At 48.0% G+C, this 17,828-nt stretch overlaps 1 protein-coding gene across 3 annotated transcripts in view; it reads left to right on the forward strand.

Moving 5' to 3' along the window:
* FBXO31 (F-box protein 31) overlaps positions 1-17,806 on the forward strand; it is a 32,879-nt gene extending 15,073 nt beyond the window's left edge. For 2 of the 3 annotated variants that reach the window (XM_039888720.1, XM_039888719.1), the window contains 7 exons: positions 3,148-3,224; positions 5,371-5,538; positions 6,185-6,259; positions 10,408-10,517; positions 11,247-11,400; positions 12,604-12,992; positions 15,662-17,806. In XM_039888720.1, coding sequence (XP_039744654.1) covers positions 3,148-3,224; positions 5,371-5,538; positions 6,185-6,259; positions 10,408-10,517; positions 11,247-11,400; positions 12,604-12,992; positions 15,662-15,884 — 1,196 coding nt within the window. In that variant the 3' untranslated portion in view covers positions 15,885-17,806. Of the gene's footprint in view, positions 1-3,147; positions 3,225-5,370; positions 5,539-6,184; positions 6,296-10,407; positions 10,518-11,246; positions 11,401-12,603; positions 12,993-15,661 lie in introns of all 3 variants that reach the window. The other variant, XM_039888718.1, reaches the window with a different exon arrangement.
* Positions 17,807-17,828: the final 22 nt, after the last annotated feature.

Genomic DNA, 17,828 nt, shown 5'->3' on the forward strand with positions numbered 1-17,828 from the left:
CCACTTCTGAGTCTTATAAGTACACAATTTCTAACAAAATCTACTCAGAAGAGAAGGAATAGAGTCATTAATGGAATTTCTCCTGACCCCTGTCAGACTCTGGACATGTAGGTAATGTGTTTACAGGTCCCATTTTACTTAGGGGACCATCCCGGAGTAGTCAGTGCACAGATACTAGGACTGGTCAGCATGCTTTGGGGTGCCATCTGAGCACTGTACACAACTGCTGACACCACCCACAGAGTCTGTGTCATCAAGCCTGGAGCTGTACTGCTTGAGTGAAGACCACTGGTGAGAGGGGCTTGTCAGTGTATGGGAGCTGTCAGAAGGAGCTGGGGCAGCTGCGGTTGGACAGCAAGGGGGTGGGGCAGGCTAAGTCTGAAGGCACAAATTCTGTTCTTTTCCAAATCCTCTTGGCAGTAGTTCGTCTAGAACATTTTGTCATAGACTGGCACACCCTCCCTGCTTAGCAGTCAGTGAGCGAAGGTGCCTTCTCCAGGCCCATGGAAGAGGACATGACGTAGCACTTATTGATGAGAATAGTCGATCAATCGCCACGGCTGTTGGGAACAGCCTGGCATGGGCTTTTAAATACAAATGGACGAGCACTTAGAGGCTCATTACATCATACATCTGTCACAGGATTCTTCTAGAACAACAGTCTATCTGGAACTTATACCTGAGATCTAAAATAGGACTCTGACCCAGTTCTGAGATGCTCAGGGGCTGGGACTTAGGAGGTGCTAGTGTTATGTTGGGGGTGTGTTCTTTTTATCCCCAAAGGGTGGTCAGAAATTTTCTAGCTTAAAAGGATGAGTCATGAGTCTAGATTTTTCACCGTGCTTCTAGAAGACAACTTCCAGAGCATCTGAACTTTTTAGCCACATATTGTGATGTCCTCCAGCTGCTGGTAGCTAACAGCTTAGAACAGACTTGTTCTAATTGGAGACTGCTGTCACCTCTAAAGTTTGGGTGCAGTTATAAAAATATAGTAATCATTGTAGAAAACTTAGAAGATCCAGAAAATATAATGAAAATCGCCAGTTGTAAGCACTGGTTGCATTTCTCTGTGGGCATATTTAAACTGTGAGTGGTCTGCTACCTCCTTGACTACCTCCATCAGGGTAAAGTTCACATGCATGAAAAGAGAAAAGTCATTTCAACCCGGGTTTGAAACCTCTGTATGCGCAGGTGCATAGTATTCCAGTACTCCTAGTATGTTCTAATGGAGGGCGGTGCAGAATTTCTCCTCTCAGCGTTAGCCAGATCGTCCAGAAAAGTCTGCCATGACAATTGATGCTTGTGAGGTACTTGGAACCTGGCATGGTTTCTGTCTCCCTTATCCACCTGCACCACTTCCTGGAGCTGTTGAGAACTGTGTTCCCCTGCTCTCTTGAAACCCTCTGGTCTGCATTCTCTTGGACCAAAGAGGATCACCAGTCTCCAGAGTAACACACTGTCCCAGAGAGAAGCAGGTCAGTATCCCCGAAGCCTGTAGATTCTGACTGGTAGGAGCTTGTGGCCTCAGATTAGCTCCTTTTGCTGTCATTTTTGTTTATTTTTCTCAGTATCAGGCCATATGTTGCTGCCTGATATTCTTTTTCTTTTAAATTAATTAATTTATTTTTATGGTGACAGTGGTTAATGAAATCAAATTAGTTTCAGCTGTACACTTTAACAGTAAGGCATATGTATATTTACACTGTATGTTCACCTCCCATTGATATTCTTGATAATTCATGTCTATAGGACATTGGGAGCATCGTGGGTGGTGTGTTGTTCTTACGACGTTATCTAACATATCTTTCTGTGCAAATTGATGCTGACTGTCAAAGTGCATTTTGAACTTAAAAATAACTCTTGTGGGTTAGAATCCTAACAGTGCTCCAGATTGCTCTAGTAAGGACAAGGAATTTGGTGGAACATTGCTTAACCACACGGTGAGGAGATAGGCCACTTTTAACCAACATCCCAGCTCAGGGCAGTCAGGCAGGAGGAAATGTCTGCTTCTTCGTGGGAGGCTTAGCTTTTTGTTTTATTCAGGAAGAGCCCATGCTTTAGTTGGAGTTCAAAGTTATGAAAAACATGACAGCTCTGGCAGCCAGGCAGGAGGAGTTCCCTCTTACTGGTGGGAAGGTCAGCCTCCTTTTATCAAGGCCTCCATCTGATTAGATGAGGCCCCCCACATTAGGGAGAACAATCTGCTTTACTCAGTCCGCTGATTTAAATGTGAATCTCATCTGGAAACACCCTCACAAACACACCCTGAATAATGTTTGACCAAATATCTGTGCACATAAAGGCACCACATAGTGCCTTTACCTGGCAGTCAGGGCCCTGCCTGAGTTAGTCGTTCATTCATTCATTTCATTCACTCAGCAAATCCATGTACAAAGGAAATTGAAGTGAGGGACATTTTCCAAAATGCTTACTGCAGCTGGTCATCTCTGTGTGGTGGGATTTCGGTTGGTACTGGGTTTCCTTTCCTCCGGTTGTCTTCAATGAATATGTATGTGTTCCTTTTGAAATAAGGTAAAGGTAAAATTTTATTTTATTTTTTATTAAAAATTACTCGGATGGCATTAATTAACAAATCAAATAAGTTTCAGGTGTGTCATTCAACAGCCAGTCGTATATATATTGCATGTATGTTCACCACCCAGAGTTGATTTCCTTCTGTCACCAAATATTTGACCCCTTTTACCCTTATCTTTCTCCCCGCCAATGACCCGATTTAATTCTTTATCTACAGTCCCATGACATTTTGGACTCTGCCCCTCCTGTTAAAGAATCCCACGCTTCCTCAGTTGTGTAAACTGACAGAGGCTCATCACTTCACAAGGACACTCAGTTTGCATCTTGCAAGACAGCAGTTCCTTGTCATTGGAGCTGCTCATGTAGAGACTGGGTTTAAAAATGACCCAGTTGTCTGTTTTATTATACTTTTTAAAGATATTTGTATTCTTAGAATTCTTTAGAAACTCGTAGGTGGATTTGCTTAAATCCACATTTGTTTACAAGGCTCTGTAACAAGCCTTCATAATTTCATAATTCTCTCTCCCTCCTTATGCCCTTTCTTCTGATTTACTGTGAAATGAAGACTGGCTGGTTCTAAAATGAAGACCTGCTCTTTCTCTCTCCCTGCAGTGCTCCACCGATACAGACACATTTTGGGATTGTGGCAGCCAGATATCGGACCGTACGGAGGACTGCTGAATGTGGTGGTAAGTCCAAGAGCGTCGTGTGTGGGCTCTTGTGAAGTCTGGACTGCTGACCCACATAGTAGTGCCTTTTCTACTAGAGGGGCAAATCAGTGGCTTTATATACGACATGAGAGTAATCACAAGGAACTTCTTAACTAGTTACTTTTTTCCAGCCCTAGCTGGTTCTCTGCGGAGCAGCTGTCTTCCCCCACCGCGAGTCTTGCATGTGCTGTGAACAGAAGCCCTGGGGCTGGGCATGCGCAGTTATTCTTTACTGAGCTCTGGGCAGGTGCCTGGACCCTGGCGTTGCTGTAGCGGATGCTTCAGTGAAAACAAAGTCAGGTGCCCCTTGGGAAGCACTGGTGTTCTGATTCTGTTTTTCTTCCTTCTGGCACATGCTGGAAGCCAATTCCGGGGGACTGGCTGCACATCATGTAACGGCGGCGGGTCTGCTTTGCAGTGGCCACTGGGGCCCCTGGACAGCCTCGGTGTGGTTCTCCCAAACCTGGTCCAGATGGGTCACCTGGTGATTCTGGTTACTCTATCACCGTGTATTTTGCCCATCAGGTGGGGTTTTGGGCAGGGATAAATATTGCTTTATATTCTTCATATTAGGTGGCAACATTCATTAAGAAACATGCTTTACATATGTTTAACATCACTGGGGAAAAGCTTGGCTTTTAGAACATTCTCTCAGGGACAAGCCAGACAGCTCCCAGCATGGGAAGATTTCTTTCCTTTTAGTCAGGGAGGATGATAATTGTTTTTCTTACTAGCAGTGAGTAATAGCGTAAAAAAAAAGTACAGCTTCTGAAAGCACAGGATAATTAGGGGAAAATAGAGCCCATGACTAAACAACGGCAATTGGCTCTTGTCTCAAACCAATTAGCCACAGAAATGATTAAATTCTCTCCTCCTCTGTCGTTAGAGCTAGAAGCTGTGGATCCAGACTCTCCTGGGAAGGCAGGAGCAACTGCTGGGTCATCCCTAATGGGGCTTCAGAGGCCTCCCCTATCCCTCCACCAAGGACATGTGTGCCCTTGTACCGAGCTCCAGTGTGTGGGGACTGCGCTGTCCTCTGATCTGCGCTCCATCACTTTCTAAGACTCGTCATTTCAAACACGTACAAGAATAGCGAGAATGGTAGTGCGAACTCCTACGGATGCCCACCACCTGATTCATCAGTCATCGATAGTGTGCCAAGTTTGTGGCATCTGTCTCCTCCCCTTGACATTTTGTTTTCAGGCATTTTAAAGCAAATCCTAGGTCTGTGTCATTTCACCTGTTCATACTTCAGTGTAGATCTCTAAAATGTGAGCATTTTCCTACATATCCACCATATCCTTATCACACCTTACGAAAGTGGTAGTAATTCCTTGATACTACCTGAGACCCAGTCCACATGTGAGATTCCTGGAATGTCTCAAAATTGCCTTTTGATAGCTGGTTCATTCAAATCAGGACCTAAACCAGGCTCTCTCGTTGCATTTGTTTGTTTTGCCTCATGAATCTCTCTTGTTGAAAGCAGCACTCTCATTTTTTCTCAGGTCAGTTGTCCTGTTGGGTGTCTCCCTTTCTAGATTATTCTGCTTGCTTCTTTCTTGTGTCCGTTAGCTTGCCCCCAGCCCCTCACCACCCGTTTTAGAGCTGGAAGTTCTCACTAAAGGGCTTTCTTTTAGATTCATGTCAACTTTTTTTCTATTTAAAAAATTAAATTTTTTCAGCTTGATTGAGGTATAATTGACAAATAAAATTATAAGATATATAAAGTACATGTCATGGCGATTTGATATAGTATACATTGTGAAAGGATTCCCACCATCTAGTTAATTAACATCCATCATCTCATATTTTTTACATTTTTTAATGAGAACATTTAGTTTTACTCTCTTATCCAATTTCAGTAATATAATACAGCATTATCAACTTTAGTCAGCATATTTTACTTTCTAATCAACAAACACTTGGTGGACAGGGCTATGCTTGTCGCCATGCGCTTGATCAAGGGCTCGGTAAGGGGCATTGTGATGTCCGCTGGTCCTGAGGTTCTGCGTGAGACTGGAGTGTGGCAACATGGGTGGACATCGTGGACAGCTGCAGGGGAACCTTTGCCTCCGTGCTTCATCCTAACCCTCACGTGGCCATGCGCCCTTTCTCCTCGCCACAGGTAGATGGTTTGTTCATTATTGGTTGGATGTACCTGCCTCCCCACGACCCTCACGTGGATGACCCAATGCGATTCAAGCCCTTGTTCAGAATTCATCTGATGGAGAGGAAGTCTGCCACGGTGGAGTGCATGTATGGCCATAGAGGGCCCCACAATGGCCACATCCAGGTGAGTGTGTGCTCGGGGCTCCCTTAGACATGGCAGCTGTGTGCAGGCTAGGGGTAAGGTCTCCTCTGCAATTCCCAGTCCTAGTGCCAGCTGAGTTTGCGGTGATATTCCTAGCTGTGAGCCTGTGTCTATATAGATCAGGGGAAACATGAGGAGATGGGGGCACTACCCCCACACCTTCTGTGTATTATTTATGCTTTGGTGCTGTGATGTAACTCCCCAAAGAATCACTTGCTGGAACTCTCCATTGGTTCTGCATCCAGTTAAAACTATTTGTTCTTTCCATCCACAATTCCTCAATGTTCCTTTTGCAAAACCTCTTTGCAAGAAGTCAGCTTAGAATAAGACACTGTGATACTTTTCTGGCAAGTGTGTTATCTGACACACTCCAAATGACAGCCTTGTTTTGCTGCTCTAAGAATCCTCCTGGGAAAGCACAAATGCCTCCCCCTTGGATGCACCCCTCCTTGAAAAGAAGGTGTGTGCTCAGGGTGGTTCTGAGCTTCCTTCTGTGGACCAGCCACAATTTGGTGGCATCTTGAGCTTCTGTAGCTGAGTGGGGTACATCGGTGAGGAGGGGCTCATCTTTGGGTGGGGGCGTCATGACTGACTCGTTCCCCTCTCTCCTTTGTCATGAATACTCAAGATTGTGAAGAAGGATGAGTTCTCCACCAAGTGCAACCAGACGGACCACCATAGGATGTCTGGTGGAAGGCAGGAGGTGAGCCTGTACCCCTTCTGTGCACATGGAGCAGATGTGAGTTTGAATGGTTTGACATCACCGGCATGCCACCAACAAGAGGACTTTATCCCATCCCATGGTTCATCCTCACGTTGTTGGCACAGAAAGCACATCTTACCCTTTTGTCAGAAATGGCCTCATGTGCATATGTGTACACAAGCACGAGTTCTTATTTCCCACTACCCCTCAGAATGAATGACCAAAAAGAAATAGTTTTCTCTCGTTAGTTCTCCTTCGCCCTTTTGGGGAAATCTCCGAAGGGCTGTGCAGGCTTCTTCTTAGAGGTGAGTTGCAGGGAGATCAGAGGGCTGTTCTTAGGCAGCATAATGGATAAACCTGCATGCCATTGCTACCCAGGAGTTTGTGCTTCTTTTTGTTTGCTCAAGTAATTTTGTCTTGTCTTTGAGTTTCAGTTTTCTGAGGATCTAAGTCATATTGCCATTTCAAAATATTCTTAAGAAAAACTTGAACTTTTAAAATATAGAATGCTCATTGCAGCTTCTAGGTATTTGTTGGAAGTGCACTTCTCAGCCAGTTTCTGAGTCTCTGATGGCTTATGTTAGCTCGTGATTTCTTTAGCATCCTGCCTGTGAAGGAACCAGTGAATCGTCCTCCCCCAGCCCTTCATGTGGGCTCCAGCCTTCATCAACACCAGAAGCCAGCCCTGCGAGGTCATTTGTTAGTAAACTACATCCACAGGGTTTGCCAACCCTCCCACTTCCTTGTACGCAAACTCTAGTTCCAGGAATTCTGCCAGCTTTGCGTACTTTCGAAGGCCAAGTCCAGGCTATCCTGTAGTGTGACCTAGAACCTTAGCTGGTACCTTAGGGCTGCAGGGTCATTGGCCTGAGCCTAACAGGCACCTCTCATGTGACCCTCCCACAGATTGAAGCTGCATCTTCTGGGTCCCTGTAAGCAGCACAGTGTCAGGCTGCCGGATTCTGACTCCAGTGCAGACACGACCTGGCTTGTCTTCATAGATGACAGTACAAGGCCCAGTCGCTACCGTCTTTCCCTGCCCCTGCCTGTAAAGGATTCCCAGCCTGAGGCTTCCGGAAATCTGGGGGATGCAGGGAGGAGCAAAGATGGGGAAGTAATCACCCAGTTACTAAAATTATGCCTATCATCATCAAATAGAACACGAAGGCAAGAGGGCTAATATAGCAGCTAGGAACCATCTCCAAGCCCATTCTCCAGCTTCCTTTATGTATTTTAGCATTTCTGATGTAATTACAATCTAACTTTGTTTAAGTTGGATCTGTTTTTTTAGCGTAACTCTTATTCCAGAGATATTTTCCAGTCTTATTAGAACTCTTTAAGCTTTATTTTTAAATTAAATGCTATGTGCAGTATAGTATTCCATCATCTTGCTGTGATGTAATCAGATGTCACCATTCTCCTACATTTGGACCTGGAGTTTGTGCTCAGATGTTCACGTGTCCCATTACCTTCCTGATCACGTGCTTGAGTGACTTTCCCTCTGGGAGCCTCAGTCCTTATCTGTAAAATAGGGCCCCATGATGACCTGCAGACCCTGAGTGGTTTTGGAGGATTGAGTAGGGCACCGCATGTGAATGACAGCACCAGGCCTGGCCGGAGCCATGCGAGAGGATGCCAGGTGTTATTACTGTAACCCCGCCCTCTGAACTCTATGCAGAAACTGTATCTGGATTTTGGGTCATGCAGAAATGGAATTGACAGGTAAAAGGCCCGAAGATGTTCCAAATTATTGTTCCATGATGCCAGTTTGCTGCTCCTTATGTACAGCCCACCAGGGCAGTGAGACCTGCCTCCCACGCTCCCGCCAGCCCTGGTGTTGATCCTGGTGGAGGCAGCACTGGTTAGCATGTGGCCTTTGGGTTAGCTCTGATTCTGCCACTTACTAAGTGGAAAGGTTTGTCAACTTTTACAGGCCCAAATCTCTGTAGAACGGGAGAAATGTTAGCACCCATCTCCTAGGCCTTTGTGCAGATTAAGACGATGATTGTATTGTGCCGGCACACGGTGAGCCAGTCCTGGATCAATATTAAGCTTATTCTTGTCTTTTATGTTCCAGGCTCTTGTGTTTTTCCTTGTGCCTACATACCTTATAATATTATTTCATAATAAACGTATGCATCTCAGAGTTCTTTGTTCTGAGTATTTGAGTCTGGTTGGTATTCCTAATGAGTTTGACCTTTTCGTGCAAAGTAAATATGATTACAACTATTCGCAAGCCATCTTCTTCATGGTATTTAGCTCAAGTCTGATGATTCACCATGCCAACATTGAAATCCTTGTTCATTACATTCACTTCCATTTCTATCTGTTAGTTATATATCTGACTTTTTCTTTTTTTAGGGCCTTTCCTCCATGGATTCAGCCATTTAAATGGAAGGTTTTAACTTTGGTGAACTCTAATTTGTCCATTTTTTTCTTTTATGGTTATAGTTTTCTGTGTCCTAAAAAACTTAGCCTACTTCAAAGTTGCAGAGAGGCTGTCTTTCTTTTTTTTTTTTTTTTTTTTTGAGGTATGGTAGCTTCATGTTATGCTTAGGTTTGAGACCCATCTTTTTCTTGTGAATGGTATGAGGCAGGAGTCATGTTTCTTTTTCTTCGTATAGATGTCCAGTTGTTCAAGCATCATTTGTATTAAAGGCTTTCCTTTCCCCATTGGGTTGCTTGGATACTTTTTCAAAAATAAATGTGTGTCTGTTTCCAGGCTCTCTGTTTAATTCCATTGATGTCTTTGTCCATTCTTACACTCATACCAACGTCTTCCTTACTGTAGCCTTAGAGTGAGTCACAACATGAGCTAGTGAGGGTCATCTAGCTTTGTTCTTTTGCAAGATTGCTTTGGATATTTTAGGTTCTTTTCATTTCCATAAAAATTTCAGAATCAGCTTGTTGGTTTCTACAGAAAACTTAGCCTGGTGGGATTTGATTGGCACTAAACCTGTAGATCATTTTGGAGTGTTGTTGACCTAATGCTGCATCTTCCAGTCTGTAGATACCTCTGACTATTATTCGGCCTCTTCCGTTCAGCGGAGTCTTGGGGTTTTCAGAGTGGAAGTCTTGCACATATTTTGTGGGGTTTTTTTTTTTTTTGAGGTTGTTGTTGCAAATAGGATTTAAAATTTTTATTCTCCAATTTTGTGCTACTAGTATATAAAAATTTAGTTGGTTTTATGTATTGATTTTGTAGTCCTAATAGTTTAGTTCAGTCACTCTAGTAATTTCTGTTCTTTGTGGGAGTTTGGGCAGCAACATATTAAAGCAATTGACAGATTGTACCTCTTTTTTTTGGTAAATTGCTGTTGCTTCTATTTGTAGAGCTAATTCTAGATGATCATTAGAAACACTACATATATTAAATTAAGAACTCAGATCTGTGGCTTAATTAAGTTAAATGTGTAGAATCAAGCTATTAAGCACTAAAGATCCTTCACATTCTTTGATTCCATAATGAATTATTGAGCTTTGGGGATGTGGCATTTGTAAAAACTCCCTTTTCACACATATACTTACTGAACATACAATATAACTATGAAGGCACGTTTGAGAAAGAAAAATTCACCCACAGTCTCTCCACCCTGGCTGTACTTGTCGTATTCCTCATTGGCAGCCACAGAAAGCAGCTCTGGCCGAAGTGACCAGCCTAGGGTTTAGCAACAGAGTCCTGTCTTCTCGCTCTTTCAGAAGCCCGATAACCAGGCTCAGAGACTGTGTCGAGCCAGCTCAGTTTAGACATCTCCTGTTTCGTGGGTGAGCGTGGAAGCGAGACTCACTTGGCTGTTCTCTGGGAGTTCTGGACATGGGCTCTGGCCCCAGCCTTGCCTGAAGGGACCCCGTGTCCCTGCTGCTTCCCCTGAAGTCTGGGCCTGTGTGCTCTGGGAAAGCAAGGACCAGAGCCCCTCGCTTTTTGTTGGTGGCATGCCTCCATAGAAAGGGAGGCAGGTGCTGGGAGACCAAACGTATGGCAGCTGCCTATTCTTCTGCCAGCCATGTCTCTATGCATCTTCCCAGGTGGGTTCCAAGGCATCACCCATAGCTATAAAAATGCTGCTTTGTCCACTTATCCTCACAGTGAGCAACCTCTCCAGACCCCTCTGTCATGGTGGTTTTCATGACCTGTGTTCTCTTGGAAGGAATTCCGAACGTGGCTGAGGGAAGAATGGGGGCGGACACTGGAGGACATTTTCCACGAGCACATGCAGGAGCTCATCCTAATGAAGTTCATCTATACCAGTCAGTACGAGTAAGTGCAGCCCCTCCCATGCATTACCATGGCTGGCAGCACCACCCCCCACCACCGTGGGTACTGTGAGCTCAAGCCTTCCCACCCCCCACCCCCCGGGTACCCGTGAGCACAGCCTCCTCTGTAGGTACAGAGCATAGCCCTTCTCTGAGAGTGCTCTGAGTGCAGTCCCTCTCTGCGAGAAGACTGTGAACTCACTGTCGCCCTCTGTGGGTACCGTGAGCATAGTCCCCATCCCTACCTCCCGACCACCCCTTGTTTGTTTTCTGTCTGATGTGTCGTCATCATCCACCAGCTGTGCTCTGGCGGGCCGGGTGTTTGCGCCAGATCATCAGGCTTGTTTCCCATGTCTTCGCGGGAGGCCTGCTTTCTCACCGTCTGTGTCTGTGCCCACAGCCCCTGTTTAGCCTCTTTTGCCATGTCCTTTGTGCAGTCCCAGGGTGACAGAACAGGAGTGGCATTTCTTTCTCTCCACCCCAGCTGCCTTGGGGCTCCCAGCAGAGACACATGAGCCCCTGTTAAGCCCTATTGGAATCAGAGAAGGTGTCAGGGTGCCATGCACATGTGGCTGGGGGTGAGCCTGGCTCAGAACCGTGGAGTGTCGCTGCTCCTCTCTGGGCTGCCCTGCTCTGCTGACCCTCCGTGGCAGAGCAGGGAGGTGCATGGGCACTGCCCTGCTGCCCCCCGTGCCTCTCTGCCATGCTCTCATGCTGCCCGCTCCCCCCACAGCAACTGCCTGACCTACCGCCGCATCTACCTCCCGCCCAGCCACCCGGACGACCTCATCAGGCCGGGCCTCTTCAAAGGCACCTATGGCAGCCACGGCCTGGAGATTGTCATGCTCAGCTTCCATGGGAAGCATGCCAGGGCCACAAAGATCACGGTGAGTCCAGGCTCCGCCTAGCAGGTCCAGCCCTGTGTGGAATCGTCAGGTTGGCCGTGGAGTAGTGTGACTCAGGTTGTGTCCTGCTACTCAGAATGGGCCTGGACTCTTGGCATCACTTCACTGGGGAGCTGGTTAGGGACGCAGATCCTTAGGCACCCCTGGACCTGCAGGAAGGATCTTCAGGGGATTTTGAGCACTTGTGAGGTGGCTGTACTATGTAGCTCTCAATCCTAGCCCCACACTTAGATCCCTGGGGAGGTTGCAAACACTGATTGTCCAGGCCCCACCCTACAGATTTTGATTTAATGGTGGAGGGAGCTAGGTTAGAGACTTCCCAGTTGACCTCAATTGTTACCATATTGGAGACCCCTGCATTAGCACATGGACCCCATTGCCTGGCTTGGCCTCAGCAGCTTGTGAAAGCGGCTGGAAGGTTGTTGAGCTATGGTTAGGGGGTTCTGCGTAGGCCAGGCATCATCTGTTTCAGGGGCCACCATTCACACCGTGCTCACTCGTTACCTGCATCATTGCTGGGGTAAGTTTCTAGCAGATGCACTAAAGCATCCTGAAGAAGCAGCATCTCTTCTGAGTCCTCACAAATCATTGCTCTTGAACCTTGGTTCCCTGGGGTCCTGTTCCTTTTGGGAAAGCTCCTTGTGAATGAAAGCCTGGAACCGGGGCCGAGTCCCTGGTCCGGTGGGGCTCTCCTGCGGGGACTTCAGTGTTCTCCTCATCCCCATGTAGAACTGCAAGGCTGGGGAGATCTCCTGGGGCTCAGGCTTAGGAGCTTCTGCATTCTCAGCAGACAGATCCGAACTGGCGTCACAGGCCTGCCGCCCCTCGCCTGACCTGGGGAGGGTGTGAACTTCTCTAAGCCCTGGTCTCTTCAACAGGCTTAGTTCCCATCTTAGGTCTTTGAATGAAGATAAGCCATTGTGCCAGGTGCCTGCAGGCCCTCACCAGGTCACTCGTGGGTGCTGTTATTCTCTCTCCTCAAAGATCCCATCACAGATGGGGCCTCCCGCTCCAGGCACTCATTTTTTAAGGTCTTCTAAAATATTCTTCTCAAGGGCTTGCTGCTAAGTCAGTAGGAAAGCTGGAGCAAGCTCATCTGGCCACAGGCAGGATCTAGGCTGGGAACTGCGCAAAGTGTGTTTCTGCTGGTCTCACCCTGCCGACTGCTGCCCACTCACTCCCCAGGGTGACCCCAACATCCCTGCTGGGCAGCAGACAGTGGAGATCGACCTCATGCACCGCATCCAGCTGCCCGATGTCGAGAACCTTCGCAACTTCAACGAGCTCTCCCGCATTGTCCTGGAGGTTCGTGAGCAGGTGCGCCAGGAGCAGCAGCAGCAGGAAGAAGGGCCTGAGGATGGCGAGCGCCACAGCCAGCAGAGCCCCCGAGAGCCCCAGCAGGACCCTGCCCAGCCCAACATGGGGCTACCCACTGAGAAGGACAGAGAGCCTGGGGACGGAGGGGCTGCAGCTGCAGAGGAGCAGCCTGCCCAGTCTGGGCAGGGCCAGCCCTTCGTGTTGCCCGTGGGCGTGAGCTCGAGGAACGAGGACTACCCCCGCACCTGCAGGATGTGGTAAGGACTCGAGGGTGCCCCCACACCCAGCACAGAGACAGGGCTGGGGTGGGACCCAGTCTGAGAGGCACGCATGGGGGCTTGCAGCACCAGGGTGGGGAGCCTCTAATGGCTTGGTCCAAACCTAAGCTCGGACCCAAGAGAATGGCACTGTTTCCTGGGCTGCACGGTTGGTGCTCACATCCGCATAGTGACTAAGGTAAAAAGGAGACAAGGCAGGACGTCAGGCAGCACTGAAGCAGACAGTCAGGAGGAGGACTCTCCCCTGCCCACACCTCTCCCTGTAGAAAGCCTGCTTGGGGTTCGCCTGGATGTCCTTGCAGGTAAGGCCTGTTGTGGCTTTTCCATCTATCTCCTAATGAAAGTACTTCCGATGTTGGTCTGTTATTTCTTCCTGTGATTTATTTCCTTCCCTCTCTCCCTCACTCCTCCCTTCCTCCTCCTCTCTCTCCTCTCCCTCCCTCCTTCTTTCCTTCCTTCCTTCCCTCCTTCCTTCTTTCATTCCTTTCTTCCTTCTTCCCTCCCTTCCTTCCTTTCTTCTTTCTCTCAGTTATTTTTCTGTCTTCTCCTGCTACTTTGGACCAGTATCTCAGTGGCCACTGAAGCGAACCCCAGCCCAGACAGCATGTGCAAAGGGGCTGGCATTGCCATTTCTCTCCCTGCAGAGGTCAGGGTCACTGATCTGGGACAAGGCCTGCTCTAGGCTGCCAGTTTCTTGTCTGGCTCTCTGTCCTTATGGTTTTGTCTCGGGCCACTGCCTTCAGCCACTCAGGCCTACCTCTGCCATCCAGGCCACTCCCTAGTAGATGAATTACAAGACCCTTGTCCTAGTCCCCTATATTTTAGGGCTATTTAAGTTTAACTAAAATGAATAAAATTAAAAATTCAGATTCTCAGTTGCACTGGCTGCATTTCAAGTGCTCAGTAGCCCCACGTGGCTGATGGCTTCTGTGTTGAACATGTAGATCCAGAACATTCTATCATAACAGAAAGTTCTCCTGGACAATTGTCCTAGCAGACATTTGAGGGAATAATCTGTCATTCTCTTGACATTATAACTGACTCTCTCCACCCTTGTCAAGTTATGTTTAAAGGATTGTTCCCCTTTACCTCTGGGCTAACTGTTGTCTCATGTGCCAGCAGTGGTCTAAGTGGCATTTACACAGAGACTAACAGTGTAGTGTGGCCAGCATGCTGAAGGGGATTTAGGTGTCAACATGAGCTTGGTGGAAAAAATTCATTACCTTTTCTTCCAGTTATAGAATTATGATAACAGTGGCTGAATTGGGGTTTTCCAGAGGGAGACATACAAATAGCATTCCAATATAATTCGACTCGATATAAATTTTTTTGTAATATTTTAAAATTTTTATTGAAGTATCGTTGATACACAATATTATGTTAGTTTTAGGTATACAACATAGTGATTCAACATTTATATTCCTTACACTGTGATCACCACAGTAAGTCTAGTAATCATCTGTCACCATACAAAGTTATTAGGATAATGTTGATTATTTTCCCTAGGCTGTACATTACATCCCCGTTTGAAGGGTCATAAAAGAAAAAGGCTCTGTTATCCCTAAATAACTTGACAACTCCCAGTAGGTCATGGCCAGCCAAGAGCCCATCAGCTCACCAGTATGCTGGGGCCAGCCTGCCTGGAAGCTCCTGTCCAGCCCCCTGCCAGAGCTGCAGGATTGTCCTCTACTCTTGTGCTGAACATCAGGGGCTCTGTGGCTTGGGAGGGGCATGCTGTGTTCCTTCCCTGTCTGGTTTATGTGTTGGCAAGGACTTGTCACAGTGCCTGGGCAGGAGACATCTGCTGTGTGTTCTTAAGCCCGGTGAGCATTGCTTCGCCTCTCTGTGTGCTGTGGTGCTTCTTTCCCCACCAACAAATCCTGTGAACCAGAGCCTCATTCACAGGGCTTCTCTCCCCTCTCCTGCCCAGCAGTGCCTCAGTATGGCTGGCCAGGGTGGGATCTTGGGTGCTATTCCACGTGCTGGGAGATTCAGGCCAGCTTCTAACTTCTCCTCATCCATTGGAAGTAACAAGTTCTTTGCAAGAAAGACATAAATGTATTTCAGCCTGATATTAATCTCAAAACTTGGCCATAATGGGCATTAGAAAATTCTCCCTTATGAGTTAATGTCAATTGCATGCTGATAGGTCTTTATCGATTATATTTGAGTCGTTTATATGTTGACTCAACTATCCCAGGAATTAAGATTTTTCAGAGTCTGCATTATGAAGATGTATGCTTTGAGACAGTGTCATGAGGTGGGACTGCCTGAGACCCCCTTCCTTTAGTTGAGTAAGTTGGTAGGCAGCAGTGGTCGATGGGATGAGTCCAGCACGCCTGCCCAGGCGCTCTGTAATTGAACATCTGTCTCCCCAGATGCCCAGAGCCTTGCCCTTCTGCTCACATGGCTCAGTGCATTGGGAGTTTTAGAGTTGTGTGGAGGCCCTATGAAGACAGGCTCAATCAGAGTTCTGTCACCTGCTGATTCTTAGCTTCTTGCTGGCAAGTAGGGAAAGTGGTTCGCAAGGAGTGAAGGGTGTTTTAGAACACTACAGGATGGCAGGGTGCTTGACGTGGGCCAGTGCATGCACCTGGAGGCCCCTCTCACTCCTCTCTCCCTCATGCTTTCCTTCTTTCTTTCTTCAGTTTCTACGGCACGGGTCTCATCGCCGGCCATGGCTTCACCAGCCCCGAGCGTACCCCTGGGGTCTTCATCCTGTTTGACAATGACCGCTTTGGGTTCATTTGGCTAGAGCTGAAATCCTTCAGCCTGTACAGTAGGGTCCAGGCCACCTTCCGGAATGCAGACGCACCGTCCCCACAGGCCTTCGAGGAGATGCTCAAGAACATTCAGTCCCTGACCTCCTGACGGCCTCCTTCCCCGCCAGGGGGTGGCCCCCAACCCCTCAGCCTGGGAAGAGCAGCAGCATGCACTTTGGAGATTTGACCTCTGATCAGAGCACCCACTTCCTTGTAGGCGTCTCGGCCCAGCCACCTGAGGCACTTTCTATAGAGTGTGCAACATACGCCTGTGTATTTGTCAGTAGCTGATGGGAAAGCTGAGCTGAGCATGTTCTTACCAAAAGAAAAAGAAAAAAAGAAAAGAAAAGAAAAAAGAAAGAAAGAAAGAAAAAGAACCAGAACTGATTCAGAAGATGGGCTGCAGGGGCATGGAAATAATTGAGTTAGGGAAACTGGGTTTGTCTTTGGCCCACTGGCAGTTTTCCAGGGAAAACAGAATCCTCCTTCAGGGAAGTTTATGACTTAACAGAGTCTCTTGCCTTGGACCGATCTAAGAGGTCGAGTGTGTAGGGTGCCAGCTCCACCTCTGCTCTGTAGGAAGCAAGTGAAAGTGGCCGTGGGCCTGTGAGGGCCTGGGCGAGGTGAACGTGTGCAGCTGGGCAGGTGCAGAGGGGCAGCGTGTGTGGAAAGAGCCCTGGGGACTCAGGGGTGTCGGGCGCCGAATTTCTGTTTATCTACTGACTTGCTTGGATTTTGGACAGAAGCACCTTACCCCCTCTCAGTTTCTGACTCAGTGAAATAGGGCTAGTAAAACAGGTCCCTAGAGAATGTCACTGCTGGCCTTTGAGCAGCTTGGGGGCTCTGCAAACACCACCCCTCCCCTGGGCTGTGGGCAGTGCCCATGTGCTTGCCTTGGCCCCTCTCCAGCTTAGAACCGTCTCTACAGCCAATTTCAGTCAGCCCTTGTGCGTACATGGCCCCCTCCCCCCGCACACACTCTGGTGTCAGAATCCAGGTTAAGGTGCCAGGTGTGACTGCACCCAACGACTGTGTGGGCCCTGCGCAGACAAGAGGGCAGTTTCCTAGAAAAGTCGCTGATAGGGGTGCACTTTGGAGACCAGAACCTCCTGGGGATTGTGCCACATGGAGACCCTGAGCACTGACCCTTCTGCTGGCGTGCCCGTATTGGGTTGACACCTGCGTTTGGGGACCCCTGCTGATGTGTGTTTCTGGAAGAACAGAGCCCTAAATGCATGCAGGCCTCCAAGAGGGTTTCAGCTCTCCTTCTAGCCTGCAGAGTGCCGTCTCCATGCCACGCGGCCACAAGCATGCTTCCCGGGGGGCAGGGCACACTGTCCCCCACTCCGTTGCTCATCCTTGTTGGGTAGACTGCACTGAGTCCTCACTCTGGGGGCGAGGAACCCCAGGGAAGGGGGAGCTTTGTGGTGCCTTCATGTAGGAGACCAACCCAAGCTGCCCTGTGAAATGTGTCCTCTGTTTTCCTAATTTCTTCCTGACTTTTTTTTTTTTTAAATAAAAAAATTCCCATTGCCCTAGCCTCAGTACATTTGGCAACTTTGACCTTCCTTTCCTTTCCAGTGTCAGAATCATCAGACTTTGGGGCACTAGTGCCTAAATGGCAAACCGGCTCTCCCAGGAGGTTCAGTGGGGACCCAGGAGAGACAAGCAGGGAAGGTGGGGTCCATCTTGGGCAGCAGCGGGGGTCAGCCACCTGGTGCTGTCAGCTGAATCTCGTCAGAAATGAATGCCCACGGCTCACCTTCCAGATCCTTCTAGTAGATCCTGCAGTCAGGTTAAGACACGGCCCCAGTTTCCTTGTCTTTTTTAGGACAGAGCCTAAAAGTGTTGTTGCCCATCCCCCGTCTTGCAGTGTGACTTTTTTTCGTGCCAAGTGTGGCCAGCCCTGAATGGTGATAATGGTGGCCATGAAGTTTTGAGGAAAATGGCAATGAAGGACAACTCGTTGTGCAGGCTGTTGTTCTCTAAGTTTCACCATTGTTTAAATAAAATCTGCCTATTTGACCCAGAGCCTGAGGCTCGCTCTCCAGGA

Source organism: Pteropus medius, unplaced genomic scaffold (genome assembly GCF_902729225.1).
Source record: "Pteropus medius unplaced genomic scaffold, Ma_sr-lr_union100, whole genome shotgun sequence".
Classification (NCBI taxonomy): domain Eukaryota; kingdom Metazoa; phylum Chordata; class Mammalia; order Chiroptera; family Pteropodidae; genus Pteropus; species Pteropus medius.